Source organism: Triturus cristatus, chromosome 3_1 (genome assembly GCF_964204655.1).
Source record: "Triturus cristatus chromosome 3_1, aTriCri1.1, whole genome shotgun sequence".
Taxonomy (NCBI): domain Eukaryota; kingdom Metazoa; phylum Chordata; class Amphibia; order Caudata; family Salamandridae; genus Triturus; species Triturus cristatus.
The window spans coordinates 656,347,315-656,374,121 of NC_140583.1; the positions used below are offsets into that span (position 1 = coordinate 656,347,315).

At 43.1% G+C, this 26,807-nt stretch overlaps 1 protein-coding gene across 1 annotated transcript in view; it reads right to left on the reverse strand.

Annotated features, from left to right (window-relative positions):
• WDR76 (WD repeat domain 76) overlaps positions 1–26,807 on the reverse strand; it is a 49,037-nt gene that overhangs the window by 17,359 nt on the left and 4,871 nt on the right. Inside the window, exons 2-11 of the mRNA XM_085644689.1 lie at positions 25,435–25,719; positions 24,899–24,991; positions 22,634–22,692; positions 20,364–20,493; positions 19,250–19,351; positions 12,209–12,255; positions 10,558–10,711; positions 9,492–9,650; positions 2,122–2,339; positions 347–499 (exon numbers count right to left, since the gene is read on the reverse strand). Coding sequence (XP_085500815.1) covers positions 347–499; positions 2,122–2,339; positions 9,492–9,650; positions 10,558–10,711; positions 12,209–12,255; positions 19,250–19,351; positions 20,364–20,493; positions 22,634–22,692; positions 24,899–24,991; positions 25,435–25,719 — 1,400 coding nt within the window. The remainder of the gene's footprint in view (positions 1–346; positions 500–2,121; positions 2,340–9,491; positions 9,651–10,557; positions 10,712–12,208; positions 12,256–19,249; positions 19,352–20,363; positions 20,494–22,633; positions 22,693–24,898; positions 24,992–25,434; positions 25,720–26,807) is intronic.

The following is a 26,807-nucleotide window of genomic DNA, read 5'->3' on the forward strand; positions in this document are numbered from 1 at the left end:
TTGCATACCTCGCTTGTAGAACTTAGGGGCCTGTCTACTGCAGTTTGAAGAAACTAACAGCCCAAATGTGGATGATGTTTTTTGTCAGACAGATAGCTCGGTCTGATCAGCTTTCATTTGTTAGATCTCAGAATGCTCTCAAATGTACTCCTGATCGACCTGCTAAAGACGTGCGAGGTCTTAAGTTCTAACCTCACTTCCTGTGAGCTAGTGATGCCACAGATGGTGTGATGTCACCTGCATTATGTCTAACTTAGTTAGTCCCCCCCACTTATTTGCTTAAGACTCTTGCCCAGTGTACAGCATGCAACCTTAAGCAACATTGACCCACAAATCATCAGCCTACCTGATGCGGTCATCTGCACAGACGGTTACTACTCGGTTCCCAGTAATAGGTGAGAAGTAGGCTGAGCCCACGCTCTTGGTGTTGCCACTCAGAGAAGCCACTGGTCTCATCCCTTTTGGTTTCAGCCGTCGTACGTCATAGATCGAAACATCCCTGTAACAAAAACATTTTTCATACCATAACTGCAAAAGAAGTAACCTTCCCAGCACAAACCCTACTCTCACAATGTTTTTGGGCACGGAGTAAATGGAGGGTTGGGAACTAGGGAGGGGTGGGCTGCTGGGTGGCACTCTAACAAGGAACTTGAGTGTATGCTGGCAGCAGAGCACTGATAAGGTTGGGAAGGAGATATGGTGGTGAACAAATGGAGACACAAGGAACATAGCTGGGGCGAAGCAGGACAGAGCTGGGTAAAGGGCAGATTATGGACCAGGATGTGAGGAGAATAAGAGAGTAAAGGGATAGAAGGTAACCAGGTTTGTCCACAGAAGGAAGCAGATAACAGGACTGTCCAAGCGATGGAGAGTGGAGAATGAACAAGGCTGTCTGAGCGAATACGTTCTTTGGGGGTGGGGGAGGCGAAGGGGGACAATCATCTGTGCCTCAGCACCTTGCCCTTCAGGGTTAAAGTGTGCTTTACAAATACTCACGTTGTGTTGCGAGTTGTGTAAGGCAGTTAAGGGTGGGAGGGAGAAAGACCAAAAAAAAAAAAAAAAAAAAAAAAAAAAGCGGAGCGTGGGAGGCAGGGAACAAAACCCGTAGAAGGTCGGAAACAGGGAACAAGATAAGCTGTGGGAGGGAGACTGCCTAAGCCTGGCCAGGAAAGGGAAAAGGGATGCTAATAAATCTGCAATTCCGCACCAACCTGCACTTCATGCTGAATGAGCACTTTACAAATAGGCATGTTCTGTTAACCAGGCCAGCCAAGGGAGGGAGAAGTGGAGGAATAAGGCTGGTTGAGGGTGGTCCCCCCCTCTCCCCCTCCCAAGGGAACTAGCCATGCTGTGGAAGGGAGAGGGGGCCCAAGGCCAGCCAAGGCGGGGAGGGAGAAAAGTTGGGAGGAAGTCTGGGAGTGAGATTGAGTGGAGAGAAACCAAAAATGGGAAGACGAGGACCTAGTTAACAGAGGGCAATGTGGGAGAAGAGAGTCTGATGTAAGATAGATCATAAGGACAAGGTGTGCAGGCAAAAAGAAGAGTACAAGCTAATAAAATTAAAAGGGGACAGGCAAAAAACATTCTTAAATTGAGGATAGTAGCAGTATGGAATTCACTCCCTCATTAAAAGTCAGAGTGGAAGCACAGTTGTTCTTATGGAGCAACTAATTAAGGGAGGAGAGCATGTATTAAATCCACAAAAGACACGAGGTAGGAGAGTGTTCCCTCTGCTGCATATACAGGAAGAGATAAAGTAGGAGGTAACTATGCTACTACTTTATGGAGGCCACCTTGGGTGAGGAAAGCCAAACAGACACAGCAAATTCCAATCACTCGAGAACCAGTCGGTCAGGGGAATGACTCCTAAGACAGGATAGCATGCCGTAACCAATGAACCACCATCACTGGAGCTGTGCCAGGCTCCGGGAGAAGGCAGAGCAGGTCACAATGACCAGAGGACCTCCTGCAGCAAGGAAAGTCCTTAAAGGAGGCAAAGCATGCCATAATAAACAATCAAGACCTTTGTGAAAGCTCCACATGAGCATAACAGTGTCAATACTGCACATCACAGTAACATGGAAGGACAGCACAAAAAGTCACGCAAAAAGCAGAACTCACCCTCCTCCTGCGGTCATGAAGTAGTTCCGGTCTACTGGATGCACATGTACTGTCCGAACAGTCTTGGAATTCACTTGGGCTAACAGTTCACATGAGGTTCCCGGCGTTCGTCTGTCCACCACAGAAACATCAGCATCCCAGTGTCCCACTAGCAGGTTGGAGCCGTCATCGGAGAGGAAATCAAAGGAAGAGAAGCTAGCCGCTTCATCTCGGTACACCTAGGAGCAAACAGGTAGATTACTATAAAAAATTCCTATGCCGCGAGTTCTTGAGTTGCGTTATTTTTTTAATTATTCAAGGTTATCCTTTCAGAATCAGTATGCATGAGAGCGAATGAGGTAAGGTATTAAGAAAGCTTATCCAAACGAGAGTAGGGGGATGCGCTGTCTGCCCGTTAGTGAACTTCCCGGGTAATAGAAAATTAAAGATGCAATGATCTATGTATACCACTAGACTTGGAAGACCGAGAGATACAATGGTAGACATAAAATGTAACTTGAATGTCCTGGCACTTGTAATTTCATGTACTCTACGACGCAATATTGATTAAGCGGAATAACGCTGTCATATGTTTGATTGCAATAAAAAGATACATTTTAAAAAATAAAATAAAAAAGCACATCCAAGGGTACTCCCTCCTTGCGCCCATGTCTAGGCCACCACTATTAACTTCCCTTCAATTAATTTGATGTTACTGCAGTTCTCCATCTAGGACTCTACAATATGAAAGTAGGGAGAGGCTAAAGTCACCCCTATAGACGAATTTAGGCAAACCATTTCCCTACTCAATTCCTATTCAGGATTTACTTAAAGGAAGGAGCGCGCTTACAGATCAGTTTTGCAATACTCTACCCTGGGTGAATCCCTTCTCTTTACATCTGTGATGTAGGTTCATTGACACTGACAGAGGGACAATCAAGTATTGATTGATCCCATATCTTTGATGGATTTGGCTTTGATGAGAGCTAGTAATACATATGTTGCTGATAAAAAGTAGTTCACTTTTCCTTCCACTGAGTTATAAGCCATTTCTGCCATCCATGATTCATTAGCAGACAGGCCAGATTCTAGGACCAGGCCAAGTTTGGTTCATCGTTTTTACTTTTGATAGCACAATTAAAACACCTAATGTGTTGCTGGGGTGCAGACTTCTGAACAATCTTTAGACTGGACTGTGAAGAGCTTGTATCGCATGCAGACTTCATTTTAATTTTCTTGTAACTGAGCGAGGTTTAAGGCATGCCGTAGGATCGTGTATTCTTTCGACCTTCTTTCAAAATTGCTAATATGCGTTATTTCATTCTCATTACCGTTTTAGCTTATTTTATTAATTTGGCTGTTATTTTCTATCAGGTGCAGCACCAAGGGAGACAGGTGCCAACACAGGGAGCTGCTGGGCTCCATTTGCTTTGTTTTACCCCTCCTGTTTCTCGCTCTCTCTCTCATCATAGGCAAACGGTCGATTAATTTCTAACCACACACCTCCTCGGATTTATATTTGAAGTCACAGGGCACATGGACGAAAAGTGGGTGCACCACAGGTGCTACAAAAGAAATCCGATCAGCTGCAAGGTCTGCACACAGCACTAGCCTTCCTGCCAGACTACCTACTGTTCTGGACTCAGTTGAAGGGTAAGTCACAAACATAGGCTATACCCATCTATGTCTCCTAGGCTCCACCAAGCCCCGTGGAGCCCGGGTCTTTTTGTATTGATATTCCTTCTCCCAGTGACTCCGTTAGAAGCCTTCCTGCTTTTCTTTTCTGATCAAACTTTGCCCTAATGCTGAACCAAGCATTAATAAAAGGGATACTCTGACAAAGCAAGCATCGAAGATTCATGAACCGCTGACCTACTCATGTTTAGAGGTTCTATTTGTTACTCTGAAGTCTTACTTTACAACTTGGCCTCAGACTTCTCCCCACCACCCTACTTTGGGGTACAAAGCCTTCCACCTGTCTCGCCCCAACAGAAAAGGAGGTGGGATAGCCATTAGATTCATTGACCATGTCAAATTACCAGCCTTTAATCTCTATCCTTTTCAAGACGTGGAATTATGAGGCTTTGCTATCTTCATTTCCCCTACATTTACCATCTTTGGTGTACTTTGTTATCACCCCCCTTCCTCTAGCGCAAATTTCAACAATCTATTATCGGATTTCTTTTCATTTTATAGCTCTCTTTATTGTTGTTTTGCACAAGCAAAGACTACAGCGAAAGAATCAAAAGAAGAGATCAAAGACTTAAGTGCCAATCGACCATTAAACATTGTCCAACCTGGCATACAAATACCAGCAATTCTAGATAGCATACAATATTGTCTCTCATAGGTATCATATCTTACATACAGTAGCTCTGAATTTAATTCAAGGCCACAGTAGCTCTGAATTTAATTCAAGGCCAGGTGCACTGAGTCCAGGGGAGCCAGATTTTAACGTATTTTTTTTGCAAGACCATGCCTTAAAACCAACTTTGATAGCCACACATTTTCACCCAACACTCACCCTTAGCAACTTCTTCTAGTCTTTGAAGATTTTCTCATCTGCATGGAGGTACCCGATAACTATGCCTTCTCTGCTCTACAAACCTCCATTGCTGGTCTTAACGTTTATCAATTGGTTAGTGTGCCGAAGCATCTAGCAAGAGACTACAAATGTCAGTACTTTCCCACCTACCGGCAGGCTTTAGGCAGAAGGTCAGCACAATAGACCAAATCATACGCTTCCTAGCCATAAAATGAAGGAACGGAGATCTGGACATGGGGAGGTTATAAGTGGCCATCGTGGATCTTCGATCCTCTTTCGATTTGGTTCCGAGGGTGAAACTGTGAGAAACCTTGAGCAGGCTAGGGGCACCAATGGACCTACTAACTCTAATCCAGGCATTATATAGAAACAACTTTGCCAGGGTGAGGTGGGGAATGGCGGGTGAATTGTCTGATGAGATAACGATTCGGAGAGGAGTGCACCACGGGTGCTTTCTGGCTCTTACACTCTTTCTCCTTTACATCAATGAGTGTCTCCCATACCTCTAACAGGGAGAACGACTCCCCCAAGATGAAATACAAAAAAAATACCCTGTCTGCTATCTGCTGACGACACCTTACGGTTGTCAAAAAGTCCACAGGGCCTATCTATTCTGCTTGATAGCTTCTTCATGTATTGCAGGGATTATGGGTTAGAAATGAACAACAACAAAACTAAGTAAATGGTGTTTGGTGACTGTAAGGGCAAAATGAGAAGACCCATACGATTGGATGGGGTAGCCCTTGAGCAAGTGTCCGAGTTTGACAACTTAGACATCTGCTTGGAAGACTCACATGGGTGGCATGCCCAGCTGTAGAAGAGCACCCTGTTACTAAGGCATCTGCTGGGTCTATTGTGAGGTTTGCACATAATGCTCCGCCTTTTCCCCATCACCCACCCCCCCTTGGAAATCTACAGGAGCCAAGCATGTGGGGCAGCCCTTTATGGAGCAGACATTTGGGGAGATTGCAATTTGGAGACATTAGAAATAGGAGAAAATTATTTTTTCAAATCTCCCTTAAATATCCCTTTGAGCGCATCCACAATCCCTATCCACATGGATCTAAATGTGAGATCCATTTTGGATATCGCCGTGATGAGACCAATTTTGTGCTGGCTAAGGGTCTGGGCAGCAAGAGAACTGGAGCCTTATAGAGTGGCTCCAGGTCCTGTGCAGACATGATCCCTTGGTGTACCTACATAAAGGTATGGTTGCCCAAGTAGGGCCTAGGGGACTTTTGGTCAAACCCAAATGATATACCAGGCGTTGCTACTGGCCAGCTTATAATGGCCTATTGGTCATATGTCCGGGGAGAAAATCACCTCCAAATCTAGCGTAGGCCCTTTGACTGATGCTTTTCGCTCATTCAAGTGCAGCTTTGAGTTCAAAACTTACTTAGATTTGGTCGTGAAACCCTCATGCATAAGCACTTTTCCTCAAGTTCAGGGTGGGCACTTTACCGTTAGCTCCCTTCATCGGTCACTGGAAAGTGGGGTCGGGTGCATCAACTGAGTGCACAATGGATTGCGAAGCCAATGAGTATTGAACATATTTTATTTTTCAGTCCTGCATTTAAAAAGCAACAGCGGTGTTGGATAGTTCCACTATGTAAAATGCTCGGTTTTAAAGTTCGCACCATTGCACTTAGCTTGTGCACAACAGACACTAGTGGACCAGTTTTTTCCATTTGTAAATTCTTGACAGCCATATAGTACTTAAGGACAGAGAAAATTACTAGGGAGACCGGTTTTTAGGGATACTGCAGATATTATAGATGACAACTGCCTGTATGCTCTAGCTGAAAGGTTTAAAAGTTGTTTTAATAATTTTCTATTCTCCAGCATCTATAATTGTTATGTATGCACTGGCGCTTTATACTACTACGGTACTTTAGGGCTTGGATTGAAGGGCAGTGTGCTCTCATCTGTTAGATGGGAACGCCATGGTAGATTGTATAAGGCACCTCTTGCAAGTTCAATAAAAAAAAGTTACATAACGCACTTTATGCTTCTCTTGCACACACTATATGCAGCCCTGGTCCCACTCATTTGCTTAATTATGTGATGTAGGCCTGTGCAGCCTCATGTTTTTTTATCCTGTTTTTACAATTGCTTCTTACACGTTGACCAGACCGGTAATTGCTGTGGTTAATATTTGTAAACATCATAATTCTTTAGATGTTCTTTGTTATATAGCATCGATCATAATTCTTAAGATGTTCTTTGTTATATAGCATCAATGGAGAATTCAATTGGAGCGATTGGGATTCAAATGGCAGACCCTTGTATTTTTGTGTTGGTCTACTACTTCTGCAAATCGCATATTTCAATAAAATTTTATTAGCTTCTCTATTTCAGATTTTGTTTAGATTTTTAAGAAATTGATTTAATTTGCTGTTGTACTTAGGGAGCTCAAAATATTAACCACTTATGCCTAGTTGTGTTTTAACTCTGTATTTTAATTGGTTCATCTTTTGCACATATGTTTACTTTTATGGTTATGTATGGTAAACGAATAAAGGAACTGACTTGACCACACGGACCTTATTTTCGCTACTAAAGACCTGGTTGAATGTGGTACACCTGTTCCACAGGCCTGGTAGGACCATTCACTGATCCCTTTTAGTCTCCAAAAAGCATCTTACCCACCAATCACAGCATTCCCAAAAAAGCCTGGTCTTAACTCTCGTCTGAGGCCTTTACTCGAGATCTCTCCAAGTCTGGCCGTCCCTCATTTAGCTCTACCATAGATAATGGCATCACAGAATTTAATCACTGGATTAATTCAGCTCAGATTTAGTGCTACCAATTTCTTTTCCTCTGGCTCCTAACGTTATCCTACAACCCTTGGAATAACTCTGCCTTAAGAGAACCTAAACTAAAAAGTAATGGTTTAGAGCTCAACCAAGAGGGAGTTAAATGCAGCACTCAGGATATATAAAAAACGGGTCTTTCCACAAAGATGAACTACAATGCTGACAACAATTCTTAACACACGGAATACCATTAAAGAGGTTTTTAAAATAGTCAACTCTTTAGCAGCTCCAGAGTGTACAGCATTGGCCATGGAGCAGTCAAACTATGTGACAGTCTTGATCTTGTTGAGAAAGTAGTCAATCTGATTTTTTTTTCCCCATTTAGACACTTATTCCACATACTCACTCTAGGCAACAGTCTCAGTCGTCATCTTCCAATCCTTCTCTCCTCAGCAAATTTTTACCATCTTCCAAGGACATCCATGAATTATTATCCTTGGCCACTTCGGGGTCCCGTCTAAACAACTGTCCCCACATATTAGACATTCTGGGTCTCTGGAGATCTCTCACTCTCTACCAGAGGTCCTGGTTATCTCACTTGTGGAAAAACCAGCTGCCAATCCATCCCCATCTCTTGGTTACGGTTTCCAATAAAGCGTTTAGAGAAGGCCATCAATATGCAGCTCTCCTCTTTTCTAAAGGCCAATAACCTCTTGGATGCAAGTCGTACAGTTTTCCACCATGCCATAACACAGTCTGCCCTGGTCTCGGTATGCAAAGATTTACAACGACAGGCATACCAAGGTAAATACTTCTGCCCTGGTCTTGCTAGATTTACCAGCTGGTTTTGATAGGTCTTTCATGACCATTTGTTGCTCCAACTCAAGGAGTCAGGGATTCAGAATTCGGTGTTATGCTGGACGGCGTCCTACATTAAAAGAGTGCAAGAAGTTTCCTTAGCCCCCTTTCTGCTCTGAATTCAAATCTCTTTCCCCATAGTTTTCCAGAGCACTTCAATGAGCCCCACTTAACAGAGTCTGCTTGTTCAGCCATCTGCTTTCTCAGTCTTATGTTAATGTATTACACAGAGGACACTCGAATAGTGATCTCTTGATGACAACATCCAGGACTCTACCTACAGCTGGCAAAACTGTAGGATTGCAGTGGTAAAGTGGATGAGTGACAACTCACTTAAATTAAACACAGACAAGACCAAGATAATTGTACTCTCTGACTGCAATACACTTGGTGTCCTACCCAACAGCCTCTGGCCAACTCAGGCCCTGTTCCAGTTCCGATACCCTCAGTCCAGAATCATGACATCTATCTCAAATCAGGATTGTTCTCTTACGACGGATTAGCACTTTTCTTTAAACCTGCTTTCTGGTGCTGAAACTACCCTGTAAAATTCTTACTCGCCTCCCATCTCACACCTGCCTACTTGACTTGTAGCCAGGCCAGCCTCAGTAATCTCAACTATTGTAACTCCATTTTCCTGGACTCTCTGGCCAGCTCCCCTAGCTTTCCTCCACTTCATCCTCCTTGAAATCTATGCACCGGCTGCTAAACATACTTTTTAAAGTCACGTGCACGGTATTTCAAGCTCACCATCGGTCTGGGCCCACATCCTCTCCTGGTGGTACTCTCAGGCCCTTGGAGGAATGTCTTAGTATTTCCTACGGTTCGCCACTCATGGGCAGGGGGGGGGGGGTATCTCACCCTCTAGGTTATCACAGCTAGAATTTGAAGTTATTACCCGACTACTTTTGAGCCGTTCGGAAGGCGCTACCTTTAAAAGTTGTACCATCCAAGCTCCCTGTAGCTATCAAATCTCTCAGCACTAAGCCACCTTTCAGGTATCAGAGCACTTTACAAGTCTACAAGTCTCTTTAGGCTACATTGTGTTTGGGGTGGGGAGGCTGAACATGAGGAATGGCTTTTGGTTTTGGCATTGTGATACCTTTCAACAGGACCTTGCTATTTTTCTAAATACCTAGAATGTTTTATGTTGCTTAATGTTGATAATTTATATCAGACTTGCTGGGACAGACTCCTAGCAAATGGATTTAGCCAGTGTGGCAGAATCTTACCTCATCAAACACTGCCTTAGTCACATCACCACACCGAAGGGTGCCATCGTAGCTTACAGACAGGAGATGTGCAGGATGAGATGGAGAGAAGTGCAAACAGCCCACTGGGCGGGAGTGAGGCTCGAACATGTATACTCCACCATCAGCAGACTCATGACCCTGACAAAAGGGGAAAGAAAAGGAGATTCTAGGTTAAAGTTATGAAACACCAACTAGAAAGATTCCATGTAGCAACTATTTCTCCCATGTCGCTAATTAATCCTGTGGAAACAAACTAAAAAACACACAAAGAAACATCAGCTCCCCTTCGACAAAGCTTGCCGAACCACCCTTCCAAAAAGCTCCCACAGTCCACTACGAAGTCCCACCCCCACCCCACCCCCCAATAAGCTCCTACAAAGTTTCTCCATAAAGCTGCCCACACTAGGCTACTCACATGCAAAGTTACTCCTAAAAATAATGTTCTAGGACACAAAGTTGGAACACGAGTCATCCCCCCACCCCAATTTTCGTTGCTCCCCACAAATAAGGCATTTAGTACTAAAGAATACGCAGCTCAAGTCACTGCCCTTGTACCTACATGGCAGCACAGAAAGACCATTTGCCACATGAAAAGCTTACATACACCTGAGCTGCTGTGCATGCACTTCCACTTTCCATACAATTTTATCATCATACTCCTAGAATGGTAGATTTCATACACCAATGCGGAGCGTTACATTCCCACCCCTCACTTTATGGATCCTGCTAGGCAGCAGCTGTTTATCGAAGAGTGACAATGAATCAAAGGTCATCTTGTGGCAGTAAATTGATGCACATATTTCACAGTATGCATTTAAATATATTTCTCCTGTTAAGATCTTGCAGCACTTTTCATTTAAGGAGCATTCCAGTATCTTTTCAATCCAGTTAACATACTTGCATGTACATCACATTAATTTCATATTTCCCTATACTAATTCATCACTAATTTTGGGATCCAGAGTAGCGTGCTACTCGCCGAAAAGCGTTTCAATGCCTTGTCAGGGTTAGTAAGTGGTATATAAATGCAATTACAACTACTCACCAGGTTCCATAGGCCGATTTCCCCCCACTTGTCTCCGGCAGCCACCAGAGTCTGGCTCTCTGAAGGATGGATGGCTAAAGAGAAGATCCGGTTCTTAGTTACCTTGGCAACCCTCTCCTCCACAAGTGTCATGCTGCGCAGGCGAGCCTTGTACCTGCGGAAGTGGCCAAAGTAAGAGTAAAGCTCTCCATTCAGGTGAGGGAACTGTATCTAGGAAATGGCCTGGATTGACAAGAGGGGAAAACACACCACTTCCCTGCAGCAATAGGTTTGCAGCTTCATAATCTGTTGTAGATGTACACACTTCGCTTCTACTACTTTTTTATGGTTTGATCAGGAACTGCTACACAAACAGTACAATACAATGCTCAAGACTTTTACAACTGACAGTCAAAAATCTACCTTTCAATCCAGATTTCAAAAATTCTCACAGTAGCTCAAGCTGCATCACACTTAATGTATATTCTATCCTAAATCAACCTGACATGGCCATATCCTAGGACATTGGGAGCCTAGGCTCAATGGCTTATGATCAGGGTGTTTCTCTAGTATTCCCTTGCACACTAATATGTGGGTGATAACAGTGTCACTTGTTGAATCCCTGGTGTTAGTAGAAAGACCTATTGAATAGCCATTCCTAAATGATCGGTTTTCTGGTTCCTTGGGCTTACTGCCAATAATTCAGAGATTTGCTTATTGCAAAGCGATTAACATGTGATAATGCTCCTGGAGTCAAGAGCATCTAATGCAAATTAAGTTCCTTAGCGGCCATTGGCTTTGTAGGTCCCTCATTGACATGTTTTCCAAATAACAGTTAGCAAGGAGACTTATTAGCGGTTTCAGAAACTATGCTTCAAGAGCTTATGTCCTTAAAGTTAATTCAAGGGGGTCAAGTGCCATTCTGTTCATTCGAGAACACTCATCAAGCTTCCTATCTTAGGAGACACCATGATAACACTCAGGAGTGCCCGCATGGCTTTATATCACCAACTTACCCCACCTACTTTCTCACACAAAAACCTTCAGGAAACTTGTCAATTTGCACCCCTATTTTTGATGGGGAAAACAGCGACAGGACACTATGTAGCTTACATTTCCTGTAAGCTTGTTTTGGCAAAACCTTAAAGGGGTCACACTTCAAACATGCCAAAATTCCTCTACATTAAAAATGTCAAATTTGCTAACCTTGATTAAGATGTATATTCCACATACAAAGTTCTTTGGAGTCAAAGCCACAAAAACCACACTCTTCCCAGCTAGGGTGTCCTCATGCTCCTCATTTGGAGTCAAGGTGACACTGAGTTTTAGATTATCAATGGTCATACAACATCCAATAATCCAAAGGATTATTGAAAGTTGAAGGGCATTGTGGGATTCTAATCAAAGGAATGAAAGACGTGGAATTACAGACATATCCAATGGTTGATTCCCATTGTTCCATTGTCTAACAGCACTATATAGCAAAGCATGTGAATCCATAACGATATTTATGCATCCTGTAGAGGTACCGGAGCAGTAATGTGGGAAAGGTCTGGCACCATCAAGACAAGGACAGGAGGAGTGTAGAGAAAGACTGCATATTACAGAAAGGCAGCCCTGAAGGACAATACGAAAAAAGGGAAGTGAGAAAACGAAATTATCAACTATTTACCCCTTTAAACTGCTTAGTGGCTGCTTCATGGCACAGGGAGGCACCTCCTACAGAAAAGATAAAAAGATTAAAGGTGAAATCAATAGCAGCACTTTTGGAACACACAATTCGCAGAGCTCACAACAGAACGAGAGTGTACAATGGTAAACGTATTGCACATACCACATAGAGCATCCTCAGACAGCCAAAGTCCTACATGAGCAAATAGATTTTTTTTTTTTTTAAAGGGTCACGTGATCACTTTGCCACTGGAATCAAGCTACACCCAGCAGAAGAGCTCCGAACAGGGCAAAAGCATTCTTTGGTTTCTTCTGTTCCGATTCAGGAAGGACCTGGCCTGGCAGCTTGGGCTAGACTGCTGCTAAGGGGGCAGGGTCAAGATGGATTTGCATATGGCTGGGCCCAAACTGATGTGGCATGGTGAGCAGAAGAACGATGAGTTGGAATGGAATGCTACCCCGAACGATTCCCAGTGGCTAGATAAGTTGCAAGCATTCCTCCCATCACCTTGTGTGTCCGACTAACCAGACCACACATAAGTAAGGAAGAGTTATTTTCCTTCAAAATAAAAGGATGGTGTATTGGTGGAAAGAAAACATTTTTCTGCCATATTCAATTGCACTCTGACTTTGTGAGTATGTATTAACTCACTTAAAGTGGGAAATTCCACACAGCTGAAATTGCATTTTCTCAACGAAGAAGATCTTGTCTTAAGTCCAAGAGACTATGTTCTTCACATGACTCCACTTCCCGGGCTTCTATACTCCAGATCACCACCCAAAGTACTTACCAGTGAATGAGATCAATTCAAGCAATCTACAGATCACTGGTCTGTTTTATTCAGTTTTGTGTGCTGAGGTCTGACAACTACATACTCATGGAGGGATATGCAATACTACATTTGAAGGGGAAACCACCTTTACAATGAGGTTTTTACCACGTTGTACCTTTATCACGTACGCTTGTAAAACGCATATGCTTTTACTACGTGTGACTTTACCACGCTTTTAAGGTGAGTTCGGGTGTGGGAGGTCTCCCCCCCCCCCCCCCCCAAATATATATCTCCAGTAAGCATCTGTTATTGTCATGTAGAGCTTTCGATTCACATGCTTTGCATACTACTGCCATCTAGTGTTGGGTCCGGATGTTTGCAAGCTGTTTTTCTTCAGAGAAGTCTTTCCTAGTCACGAGGTAAGGGGACTCCTCCTTTCAGTGACAGTGCGCATGGACATGGACTCCATTGTTGGATTGTTCTCCCACAAGAGTGAGAATGGAATAAGTGTAGTATAGAAATGTCCATGTATATATATATATATATATATATAAAAAAAACAAAAAAAAAAACCAAGAACTGCAACAACTATAGGTGCCCGGGGAAGCGGGGTGGCGCATGTGAATCTACAGCTCTACATGCCAAGAACAGATGCTTACTGAGTAAATAACAATCCGTTCGAGGCATGTGTGCTGTAGATACACATGTTTTGCATAGACTACAAATCAGTGTACTCCCAAAGCGGTAGCTGACCTGTAGATGTTGCAGTTATTTGAATCAGTGTTTTAAGTACTGCTTGGCCTACATTAGCTTGTTGGCGTGCTAACACATCTACACAATAGTGTTTGGTAAATGTGAGTGGTGTAGACCATGTAGCTCTCTTACATATGTCAGCTAGACAAATGTTACCTAAAAAGGTCATTGTCGGCCCCATTTTGCGAGTGGATGCGCTCCAGGGGTATGGATAAAGTTATTTAAGCTTTTGCATAGCAGGTCTGAATGCATTTAACAATTCATCTTGAAATACCAGATTTAGAGATGGGATTGACACAGTTTTGTGAAAATCTTTCGTCCTATCTATGTAGTAGAATAAAGCTCTTTTGACATTAAGCGTGTGAAGAGCCCTTTCTGCACAGATTTGGGCTGAGGTAAAAAAAAAAAGACAGGTAATTCAACTGATTGGTTTGTATGAAAAGCAGAAACCACTTTGGGAAGGAATTTAGGGTTGGTGCGAAGAACTACCCGGTCTATGTGGAGCTGAAAGAAGGGTTCTTCCAAGGTTAATGCCTGTAGCTCACCAACTCTCCTTAATGAAGTGATTACAATGAGAAAAGCAACTTTCCCTTTCCATGAAAGAAACTGCAAAGGACGAAAGTGCAATGGTTCAAAAGGTGGACCCATAAGCCTTGTAAGGACAATGTTAAGATTTCATACTGGCGCAGGGGGAATTCTTAGTGGTATTACCCTTTTCAGCCTTCCATGAAGGCTTTGATTACTTTAAATAGTGATAAATGCTTCCTGTTCTGCAAATACGCAGCTAGTGCTGCAAGGTGCAAACCACTAGATGTATAAGCCAGTCCAGTTTGCTGTAAGTGGAACAGGTAACAGATATTATTTTGTATAACAGCATCTAGAGGATTGATTGTTATTACAGTAGACAACAAATCTTTTCCACTTTGCTGCATAACAAGCTCTGGTACTAGGCTTTCTTGCTTCTTTTAGAATTATAGTCTGGTAGTAGATTTAAATAACCAAACTCTATGACTTCAGGATCCAGATCGCTAAGTTTTGTTCTTTGGGATTTGGAGGTCTGATTTCTCCATGGTACTGCATGAAGATCCTGGAGGTGAGATGCAGCTTTTGATGTGCAACTGGGTGGTGTACCATGGTTGACGGGCCCGTGTGGGAGCTACTAGAATTAGTGTGAGATGTTTGTCTGAACTTCCGTACCAGACACAGAATGAGTGGGAGAGGCGAAAAAGCAGAGGCAAATATCTGTGACCAGTTCATCCATAGGGCATTGTCTTTTGAGAGCCATTGTGGGAACCTAGAGCCGAAGTTTGGGCATTTTGCGTTGTCGACTGGTGAACAAGTCTATTTTTGGCAATCCCCGTAGTTGGAAGTATGGAAGGAGACCTTGGGGATGAAGTTCCCACTTGTGAATTTGCTTCCTCTTTTCTGCTCCGGAGGTCGGCAATCGGATTGTTTACCCCTGGAAGGTGTTCTGTCTGAAGATGAATCCTGTGATGGATTGCCCAATTCCAAATGGCTTGACATTGAGTGTGTGTCCTCCCCTGTTTTTGTACATAGTACATTGCTGCCACGTGGTCTAGGACAACTATGCCTATGAGGAGAGTCTGAAAAGCTTTGAGCGCAAGAAAGAAGGCTAGAAGCTCTAGATAGTGGATTTGGAGGTTTTCATGCTTCTTGCTCCACAGGCCTTGTATTGTGTAATCTTGGAGATGGGCACCCCAACTTGTCAGAGATGCATCTGCTGTGAGCACAATCTGTGAAAGAGGTCGATGAAAGGCTGCCCTTTTGATACATTTTGTGGGTTCCACCACTGCAGAGAGCGATGGGTGCGGCCGTCTACCAACACTAGATCGGTTAATTGACCCTGCGACTGATTCCACTGGCATGCTAAGCACTCTTGTAGGGGACGCGTGTGGAATCTTGCATGAGGTACAGTTACGATGCAAGGCACCATCATTCCCAGCAATTGCATGAACACTCTGGCTGGTAATGTTTGATGGATTGAAACTGTAGTATCAGAGTGAATGTTGTGAATTCTGGCTACATTGGGAGAGGCTAGGATTTTGATAGTGTCTAGAGTGGCCCCTAGGTAAGATTGTATTTGTGAAAGATACAGGTGAGATTTCTGTGCATTGACCATTAAGCCCAGTTGATGAAGTAGGTTCTATTGGGGTTTGAGTGTGTCGTACACAGTTTTGGTAAGTGCTGGCTTTGATGAGCCAGTCGTTTAGGTAGGGGAAGACGTGAATATTTTGTCTTCTGAGATGAGCTGCAACTACTGCCAAGCATTTAGTAAATACTATGGGAGAAGTAGTCACTGCAAACAGGAGTAGTTTGAATTGGTAATGTTTTCCTGCGATCACAAATCTGAGGTATTTTCAATGAGCTGGATGAATTGGAACATGAAAATATGCATCTTAAGTCTAGAGTGGACATAAAATCTCCCTTCTGTCAACGTGGAAGTACCTGTTGAAGGGTTACCATGTGAAAGTGCTCTGACAGTACATATTGGTTTAACTCCCTGAGATCCAGAATAGGTCTTAAGGAGCCGTCCTTTTTGTGAAATCAGAATATAGAGAGAGTAAACCCCTGAACCTTGGCCCTGTACTGGAACTGGTTCTATGGCTCCTTTTAATAAGATTTCACTTCCTGTTTGAGCAACTGCAAGTGGTCTGGAGACAATTTGTGAGAGCAAGGCGGAACGTTTGGAGGATTGGTGGTAAGCTCCAGGCAATAACCATGTTGGATAATTCCGATCATCCATTTGTCAGTTGTTATAGATTGCCAAATGGGGAGAAATTGTTGAAGTCTTCCTCCGACAGGTGTGGTATGGTCAGAGGAAAGCGTGGGGAAGTCAGTGCTTATTAAGGGAAGGGGAGTTACAGGGTGTAGTGCCTTTTAGAGTGGTTTCCTCTATATTCTCCTCGAAAAAAACCTCTTGAAGAAGGACTTATTAGGCGGTATAAGACTACACTTGTGACAATTGAAATCTTTCTTTAATGTAGGTCTGCTTGCCTCTCACAGATCATCAATGCACTCTAAATAGATATTTAAAGGAACATATGAAGGACGCCGAGAGTCTAGACTCAATGTTTGGGATTAGTACACTGGAAGGTTATACCCAGACATGGCGCCAGTGCTCACTATGCCACAGGTCTTAAATAGTAATAAACCAGCTTTGCTTGTCTTCCCGTTCAGAGGGGCCTAATCTCGGTTGGGCTGCTCCCAGTGAAGGAGGACCAAGGCCGATTTTCATATGGCTGGGTCCTGTCTGCAGAGGAATGGTGGTCAATACAAAAATTTTTTTTTTTTTTTTTTTTTTTAAATGGACTGGATTACGTCCCAGAGTAATTAAGAATGACTGAGAAATTCAAACAATCAACACATCCCTATTTTGTAGATTTCTGTGCATCTATACTTAATAGGGTAAGAAGCAGCAGGACTAGGTGAAAGGGGACAGAGGTTAGGCCCATGGATTAGGCTGGAGCACATGGGTTGGGAGGGCATAAGACGGAAGGCAATTACACAAGGGGGAAGCCCAAGGCGGGAGGCAACTGCACAGAGGGTGAGCAGGGGGGCACAAGGCAGTAAATATAAGGAGAAAAGTAATTAAGACAAGGGCCAGAGCAGGTGTCAGTAGCACATACTGAATGATGCCACTGGGGGCTGTGCGTGTTTGAGACATTAATGGATCAAGGGAGCAGCAGCTATGAAAGAAGAACACGATTGCACCAAAGAGAAAGGGGCAGGAAGCTGCTGCAGGCCGATAGACACCCCACATGATCACATTGCAACAAGGTACGTATGGCAGTGGCATAACTTTATAACCCGATTTCTAGGGAGTATTGCATTAGTGAAAAAGGGTTACAGAATACTAGTCCCCTTACATGGGAACGGTTAGCACAAATACTCTAGGGGGATCTTAATTTTTTTGAGTGAAGTGTGTGGGCAATTGTTTTATTAAGGTATGCATGCCCTAATTCATTCAAATCACATTGGTACACACTATAATGGAAGGTAAGCAATTGAAAAAAAGACGGTGAATTTTCTCCCTTTGAACAATTTCTCTTATTTTCCTTTTCGTGTTTGTTTCTTTATGGACTGAGCAGCAAAACACTGAACACATGTTTGGCCCAGTCTTGCAACAAAGCCATGGTGGATGAATTGGGATAAACTTTAGATAATCAATTACCAAACACTTAGCACAAATACTCTAGGGGGGAGCTTTTATTTAGAGGTAACATTCTCATGTAAGGTGAATAGCACTCTAACTCTTTTTCAGACATAACCACGAGAAGCAGTAGGCCCCACCCTCTCAATTTAGTATAGGCATTATAAGTATAACAGCCTGCAGAGCCTCAAACTACTATTTTCACTATTGAATTAGTACCAGACACTTCAAAGTGCGCCGTGCAAGGAGAAACCGTGTTTGCACAAAGAGGATGCTACTTTATTTTCTTCAACTGAAGAAGAGATTTGCAAACTATTTAGGTCACAGATTTGAGAAAGAGAAGCACATTAATTTTACTTGCAGGCAGTTTACGGGCACTGGTAGTACTAGGAGGAAAGGAGAGGCGTATGGGTAGGGACGGCCTACAGAAGAAGGAGCACAGCTCTACTAAAAGAGTAACCCTGGGTAGGGTTGTTAGTATCTCCCGTCAAAGAAAGAGGGAAGATGTTAACAAAAGTCAGAAGTAATGTTTGAGCATCAATTCTCGCACTTAAGATACAAATTACCATTTTAAGAAACTTGTGGTATGCTCGGGTGGGGCAGTCGGATGCCACAAAAACATCATAAGGTCCCCAACATTATTTTCAAGCATTTAAATTAACAATAGGGAGAATTTTAACAGACAAGACACAAAAAATGAAGCATACAGTTTTTTGGACTAACTTGTAGGACGGCCACGTGCCGGGGCAATACAGGAAGGGTTTTAGAATCAAAAAAATTTAAATAAAGATTTTTTTTCTTTTAAAAGAACTGCTAGAGTGAAAGGCAATAGATACCCAATTGTACCCACGTTAAACTCAAGTACTAACCGACAGACAAAGCTCATGCACTGACAGACCAGAGGGGACTCATTTTACTTTATCTCATTTAACTACTCACACTTTACTATACACACACAATTCTGGCACATGGTTTTAGGTGATCTCCACGGTTACATCTGTCCATGCTCCTTCAAGATCTCTGGTGCCCCTTTAATAATTAGTTTAGCCGCAGCACTACTGGAGAAGATTAGATAATACACTAAGGTTTTACTCAAACAGGGAAAATAGAAATTAACCCATAAAACACAAACAGGCACACCAGAAAGGTTGGGTTGGGGGGGGGGGAAGCTATAGAAGGAGCCATGGGGAAGCGCTATGAACTATACCTTGCAAAAAATATGCTAACGCTTCACAAAGAGGTGCCATGAGTATTTCAGACGAGAAAACAAAGCTGTGCCCATTGTCCAATCCTATACAAGCTCCTCCATAGAGGACTCCTTACAGAGTCTGCATGATTTACTTACCAGACTCGCTTTTTTCCATGTATTCAGAAAGTCCAGCATCACCGCCTCGTCCTGCACCTCATGAATAGGTTTCAGGTCCAGAGGTCCTACAGGCTTCACTGGCTGCTTAAACAAGCAGAGGAATTAACAGGACAGACCAGTCACCTATGTGCATTTCCACTCACAAAACAGAAAATGTCTTATTGGTGCGGGCAGGGAAGAGAGGGGGTCGGGATAGACTGTGCAAACTTGTGTGTGTTAGCTGTTTATGGGAGTTCATATATACATACATAGGAGATTGCTATATGTCGGATGGGCCTTCAAATATTGCAAAACTCAATAAAATTTGTTATGAAGAGGAAAAAAAAAAAAATGGAACAAACCCACCAATTCCGAATTGAGTTTTCTGAATCAAACTTCTTTGCATTCTTAACCCAAGCCAGAGTGCAGGGAATACATCAATCCTCGGGCAACAGGTAATACATCAATCATCACACAATTAGGAACCTACCTTCCATTCCGAGTAAGGAAACAAATGTGCATTTTCATAGTAAAAAAAACAAAACACTTTCGTAAGAGGGCGAGCATGGGCACGTACTTCTACAACAAGTCAAAACATTTCCAGTACCCCCAATCTGCAGGAACTCTGCTTTACAAAGTTCAAACTAGTCACATCCTATAGGAGTAAAGACGTCAAGCCCAGTGTATTTAAAACAAAAACAAAAAAATCTTACACTAATAAATCAGTAAGGGATTTGTCAGGGGAAAAATAAAAAAATCACTTGTGATTGCAAAACGCAACCAACTTTCCCCTAGAGGAGACATTAGCACAAGCGGGAAGGCAAACAAGGAAAAAAATAAAAGTTTCTGGTGACAATGGGATGGGTAACCCAAACCACAAAGAGCTGATAAAAAGAACTCATCCTCTTAAGACACTCTGTAGAGGTTGAGAGTAGAACTTCTGTTAGTAATTGAAATTATTTAAACTGAAGAACGTGGAGGACCAAAAAAAATAAAAAACACACATTGATACTAGCTTTTTGGTCCAAATTACACCATGACTTATGCAGCTGGAATGAAGAACATAAAAGGGGATTCATACAGTGCAAGCCTTTAAACATCCACACAGCCTTACGTTCTCATCGCCGGCCAGAGGATCAAATTGCACTGCTGGTTCTGGTAGCGGTGTCCCCGATGGATCAACCCTCTGCAGCCGCATTGACCTGCGACGAACGCCGGTTACTTCTTGCACATTGGTAAACGTTCTAGGAAATGTAGAAGGGGGTTCATAGGTTAATGAGCTTCGTGAACACATGCACATGTAGGCAAAAGGTGAGATTCATCTACTTAGCAAGCTCAAGGTCAGCGTGCAAGTGGTGTCCATTGTAGGGGAGACCTGGCCTATGACTGATTTCAGATACACTAGAGTAGATGGAACATGACTTGGTAACGATTGCAACGCTTACCATCTTTCACATGACTACCTTTTCCCAAATGACTTTCTTGTCCCGGTGTCCCCTAATAAGCAAGTCCTCCAACCATACTTGAGAAACTTCTGTGCTCCTGCAAAGTTTATTAACCTGTGTTGGAGAACATTAATAATGTGATGCAGAAGCAGCTTTGTCCCACAGTCTCCCTAACAAACTAGCTCTTCATTTCTCAGTCCACTTTACCTAATGGGCCATGTACCAACAATACGCTTCATCAACTTCAAAATGTGACTCAATTTTCTTAATATTCTGTTATCTGCATTTTCAGACAATGTGTGTCTGAATATTTTACTTGGCAAAGGCTAAAAATAAAAACCCCAAAAAACGTATTCACAAAGTAGTATATTGCCTGCTAATAAAAGATGCATATTGTTCAATTATTACGTGCTGAGAACAGTTAAAACAAAAAAATTAAAATCTAGAGGAACCCATTTTTGAGTCTGGCATGATAGACAGACGCTTTCAGACCATATGTGAGCAACAAAAATTAAAGCTTAGGAGAATTACTGAGAAAAGCTGTAGCTTAGTCTACGTGTTGATTCCTGTAACTACACCGTTTGATTGGACAGGTGGGTGTTTTCACTTGCAAAGGTAGCTTGTAATACAGTTTGTGCATTGTTGGGAGACTTATGCTCAATACAGCAAGCCTGATTCGTAATGGCGACACCAATGATGCCATATGTAAAATGCTATAGGTATGATCTGTATATTATTTGCAAAGGCCACAAAAGGTAAAAGGTCGGACTTATTTACTGCGGTAAGCATTCCTAAAGCCAATAGGCCTTGAAAGTTGGATTATTACATTGTGGAAAAGCCTGCACACAGATATTTTGTTACATGGAATCTCACATATTATATGTAACGAACAGAGTAGAGGTTTATGTACGTCTCCTCTTTCATTCTCTCATCGGCCATCTAAAGCAAATCGATGAAGCACAAACTGTTAAGCAACAACCACAGTAACATTTCGGGACTACAACGATCACAAGCCCAGAAAAAAACTCCCAACCGAAGAGGCACTTTCAACTATTAAACCAAACCTATTGGTGCTGCTGCTGCTTGTGCTCTGTAGAACTAAGGCAGAAACTCTGGTCTCATCATTGCTAAACTTAAAGGGCCTAGGTTTGTTAAGATGTACCAGAGGAATGAGGAGCAAGAAGTGCCACGTTCTTCTGACAAGAGCAACTTAACAAGGGGTATCATAAATTAACATACACACTCATAGGCTTACATTGCGAGTGGGACTTTCCTGTAAAGTCGTTCAAGTTCTACGACTTGTTGAAACTGAAATACAGGATAAAAGAATGATTCAAAGATGAAAGAATAGTTTAGAAAACCATAGCCCACGTGTTGCTCAATTCTCTACTCCTATGAATCTTCTGATGACGCCTGAAATGGCAATAAAAATAGTGACCTGGGCTAAAGCTGTGCAGTTTTTGAGTGAGCAGATAGGCTTCGTTAGGAGTCTGTGCATGTGTGAGTGGGGAGAACACATGGACAACATTAGTGGTACATAGTTCGTGGGATGGAGTGGGGGGGTGGGTTGTTTTAGAGGCATGTTGTTTTTATGAGCTGAACAGGTAATTGGGGTTTGGCTGGTTTAGGAGGGTCCTTCTTTGCCCTGCAGGGAAAAGAAGAGTCACATCAGTGGAATTACTACTACTACATGGGGCATGCAGATGTTTACTTCTGCTTCAAAAGACTCCCAGCCCTACAGAAACCATGGACCTCATTACCCTGCCTCTTCCTGGTCAATCCCTTTCAGCAATACGTGGTTATTGTATGGCCCACCTCCGCAACATCAATTAACCCAAAGGAATTCTCACCACCAACTAAAACCACTCCGATACAGCCAACCCCTCGATATTACCTCAGTAATATAATATGGAGATCAAAATAGGGGCAAGAGTTTCACCTTTTAACCCGACGAGGAGGAATCTTCACTTTTGTGTTTTTCTTAAGAGTCGCTGCAGTCTGCAACAGAAATAGGGAAAAAAAATTGAGTCCTATTAATACAAAAATACATAATTAAACCTTCAAACTCTGTAGAGCATCAAAGCCTTAGGAGGATGTAATATCTGGCAGATATTTAGAGAGAATTCAAATCTCTTTAGTAGAATTACAAACTGACGAGTGGCTTACTTTCATAAACGCCACTCTGGCCTGACCAGTTTGAAACCCTTCCCTCGCACCCTATGCATTGCCCGAGTTTACTGTTGTCTTCTTGCGTGAGAATTCAGATTTAAAATTGGTGATCGGCACCTCAACCTGGGTAAAAGGCTGCCTACACTTTTATGTGCCACGTTCGCTATCCCCTTAAGCTATTGAGAGATCCCCAAAAAGCTGTCACACTGACAGACTGCAGGCTCTGTGCAGAACTGCATCACTCTTGGTGTTGCACAACAGCGACACCTCACGGGTCGTACCACTTACTACAGCACCTTGGTGCAGCACTGCCAAAGCGCAGCCAAAGGTTTGTCATTACATGCTTTTGATGATACTGAATTTGAACCACATGCAAGGAGCCCATGTTCCCTCCCCCCAGTTTGTCAGAGTGGGGGTGAGTAATGATCTGTGCAGACCGCTTTCCAAAACTCATACAGTTAGCATTTTTATAGTCGGGGGCTTACTGCCATATTAGTTAAAGTATAGTACTAAAGAGTTTTGGAATGGTTTTCGAAATTTTGGGCAGAACATGTCGGTAACACAATATACCAGTTCGTTCAGGGGGGGCTTAAAGAGGTTTTTCTCACCTCTAGTAGCATATACCAAATAGCAACCACCCTGGCGGGTTTAGGCTGAAGGCTTCTTGAGCAGTGCTGCCCTGGACCATCCTTTCAGCCACAGGAATCTCAGCTATGCAGTCACAAGAGAGCACTCCCATTAAAACACCACCAGGGAAGGTGTGAAAGGATGTGGCACAGTGCTTTTGCACTGGCAACCTGCCTCTCCTGGAACCACAATCAGTGATTGCTTGGTTATTTTGGAAAGGTGGGTGGGGTGGGGTGGTGCGGGAGAATCTTTTGGTCTTCGGCAGAAGGATGTGGGAGCAGACATAGCTATCACAGCACTTCAGCATTGGAGGTGGCTGTACCAAATTCAAGCAAATACCAGGGGCTTATCAGTCCTCAATAAGCATTGGCAAAAGTATTGCCTGCCTTTGTTGGCTTTGCCAATGCTTTTTGGCAAGACCGTACTTCACAGCATCGACAAAAAGCTTTTTTTTTCTGATGAGGTGCAGTATTGGTCAAAAGAAAAATAAATGGCTCAATGACACAGCCACATCAGTGCATGAGTGTCATGCGAGCACATGCATCATTTATCACACATGCAGGCGCTTTCGAAAGGACCGATGCCTTTTCTTTTATTTACCGATCCAATATCATATAAATTTAAAAAAACAGTAGCATGAAACGCTTTTTTTTTTTTTAAGGCAGAGGGGCCAACTGCAATTTGCTGCCACTGCCCGCATAAAAAAAATATAAAAAATAAAAAGGACCACAGGAGTGGGTGGGGTGCATAACATTAAAAAATAAAAGCCCAATCAGTAGAGAAGGGGACAAGCAGAACATGAGGGAATAGAACAGCACTGGGGGGTATAAGGAGAACCACACGAAGGAGAAACACTGAGCGTGGGGGGGGGGGGGGAAACACACAAGAGATACAGAGCAGCACATAAGGTAAAGAGCAACTCAAAGCGTGGGGTGGGTATTTGGTGGGAGAGGAAGCACATGAGAAAGTGAGCAGGAAAGAACATGCACCCTCAGAGCACTTAACCAAAAACCCAGTAGTTCCCAAACCGTCAGCAATGGAAGCATACGAGTCAGCCAACCAAAAGGATGGTAAAGACGATATGCCCTAGGGGAGGGACAAACAGGAGAAGGCAAGCCATTGAATTAGAAGCAAGCAATGAGAGCAAACGACAAAGACAACAAATGGTAAGCAATGGACAGGATGAAGTTTAATCTGTTTTAGAAAGCACACAAGTCTTTCGCAATCAGACATCTTGTGCTGTCCGGTGGGCGAGACCTAAAAATGAGCTACTCTGAAGTTGGTCAATGGCTGAAAACTGTCTGACCAATGTGATGCAAATCATAACACAATGATTTAACTATTTTAACACATATAGTAGCAACAAATAAATCAGTATATCACCAAAATAAACTAACACAAAACTCACCTCGAGTATATTTAGAGCAGCAAAGAACTTTGCGTTGTCCTTGATATTCTGCAACCTCTTCTTTTCGTACTCTGATAGCGGAGCCGGTGTGCCCTGGAAGACGAAAACAAGGCTTTATATCAGAAGCCACAGGGACTGCGTTGGGGAACCCATCTCTCACTACAGGGGTCTGATCATCAAGATGATAGTCAGCCCTGATCAGCGGAATCACTAGGATCCAAATTAGGTACCCCCCCCCCTTCACTTTAGGGGTCATCGATAAACTGCAGAACTCCAGCCCTCATTACAGGGGCAACAGGATTTTGGAAAGGTAGCCCCCCAAAACTAGTCAGAGATCAAACAGAGAAACACTGCTCTTAACATAGACTAGCGCCTTGTAACCCCCCACCCCCCCTCCTCCCAAAACCCATTTTATGCTCTATGTTAATACTATATAGGAAACTCAATCACTCAGTAAAAGACAGGCACACTTAGAAAACAAGCTTGAAACTCTGCCAACCAATTTCTACAAGTCAGTCTGTTTTGTGGCATCTTACCAGGATGCTATTCTCATTGTCACTGTCTTCAGTGTGGTCGTCGCTGTCACTTCCCGAGTCACTGTCTGCTGCAAGTGCCTGGGGCTTTCTGTGACCTCGGACTTTCTCCTTCCTTGAAGGCTCCGAGCTCCTGGAATATGCCTCTAACAGGCGCTTCTGTGGCCCTCGTTTCTGTGTAAGCAGTGCTGGCGTGTTAGAAAAGGCAGCAGGCAACCTCTCAAGGGCGATACGCACTGAACGTCGAGGGGAGTACTTCACATCTGGCTTTTCTTTGGGGGTTTGTTCCTGTACCAATAAATCAGACAGTCAAGCATACTCAAAATCAAGAAGTGTGAAGATTTTTGCGGGCGAGGTGTGAGAAGCAAGACTTATGAAAATCAGGCAGAAATAGGCAATATACAGCACCAAATGCCTAGGATAGATTGTTTGGGGAGAGAGGGGGGGGGGGGGGGTTCAAAGGCAACATGTCTCCATGTTTATTTTTCCTCCGGACAAGTAGACTCCATTGCATGAGGCACAACCCCTTTAACTGCCAGTTTTGCAGTGCCACAGCAATATTGGCTGATGCGGCAAAGGCAAGATATCTATTCACATGTAGAAGATGCTTAAATTAGTATACATAATTTGATATTGCAAAACATATATTGGTAGGGCAAACAGGAAACCGAGTGAGAAAGCTAGCCTAAACAGAACCCATTCACAGAGATCTGCAAATATATAGCGCTTGTGAATATTCATAGATTTGACTCAGAGCACTAGCCTGATCAGCACAATGAAAAGGATCTCATGATCAGAGCTCTGCTAGAATCGAAACTCTGGCCTAATATGAGCCCTCCTGGAAGAAATGAGGCAATCCCAGTATTCCTAGGAACTAGGGAAGTTATGTATATACAATACAGTGTTCCATTCAGGTTTTTTAGGATCCTACACAACTTAAGGGAGCCTCAACAAGCCCAAGATAATCCCCTATAACAATAAAATAGATTAAATATAAATGATTTGGTGCACAGACAGCTATGTACTGTAATATGTGTTCTTGTAATCACTGCTAATAGTATATAGCGGTCAGTGCACTTTATTATTTTTAGGTTTAGCAGACGCAGCACGCATGCGCTGCATAGGAGGGGATCTTTTGGAATCGTTCAGCATTTTGGCAAAAAACATGCACGTTTTGCATTGCTTTCTATTGCAACGTGTGCACGTTTGGCGTTTCCCTTGCGGGAGCGAGCAGTGGCACCATCTGTCAGCAATTATCACACCTTGCTGCTCGCTCCCGCAAGGGAAACGCCAGATATGCCCTCAGCGTCTACAGGTGCAGGGGCCATATGTTTTTAATTAGAGTGGCCTTTCACTTTCACGACCGCGTTGCTTTC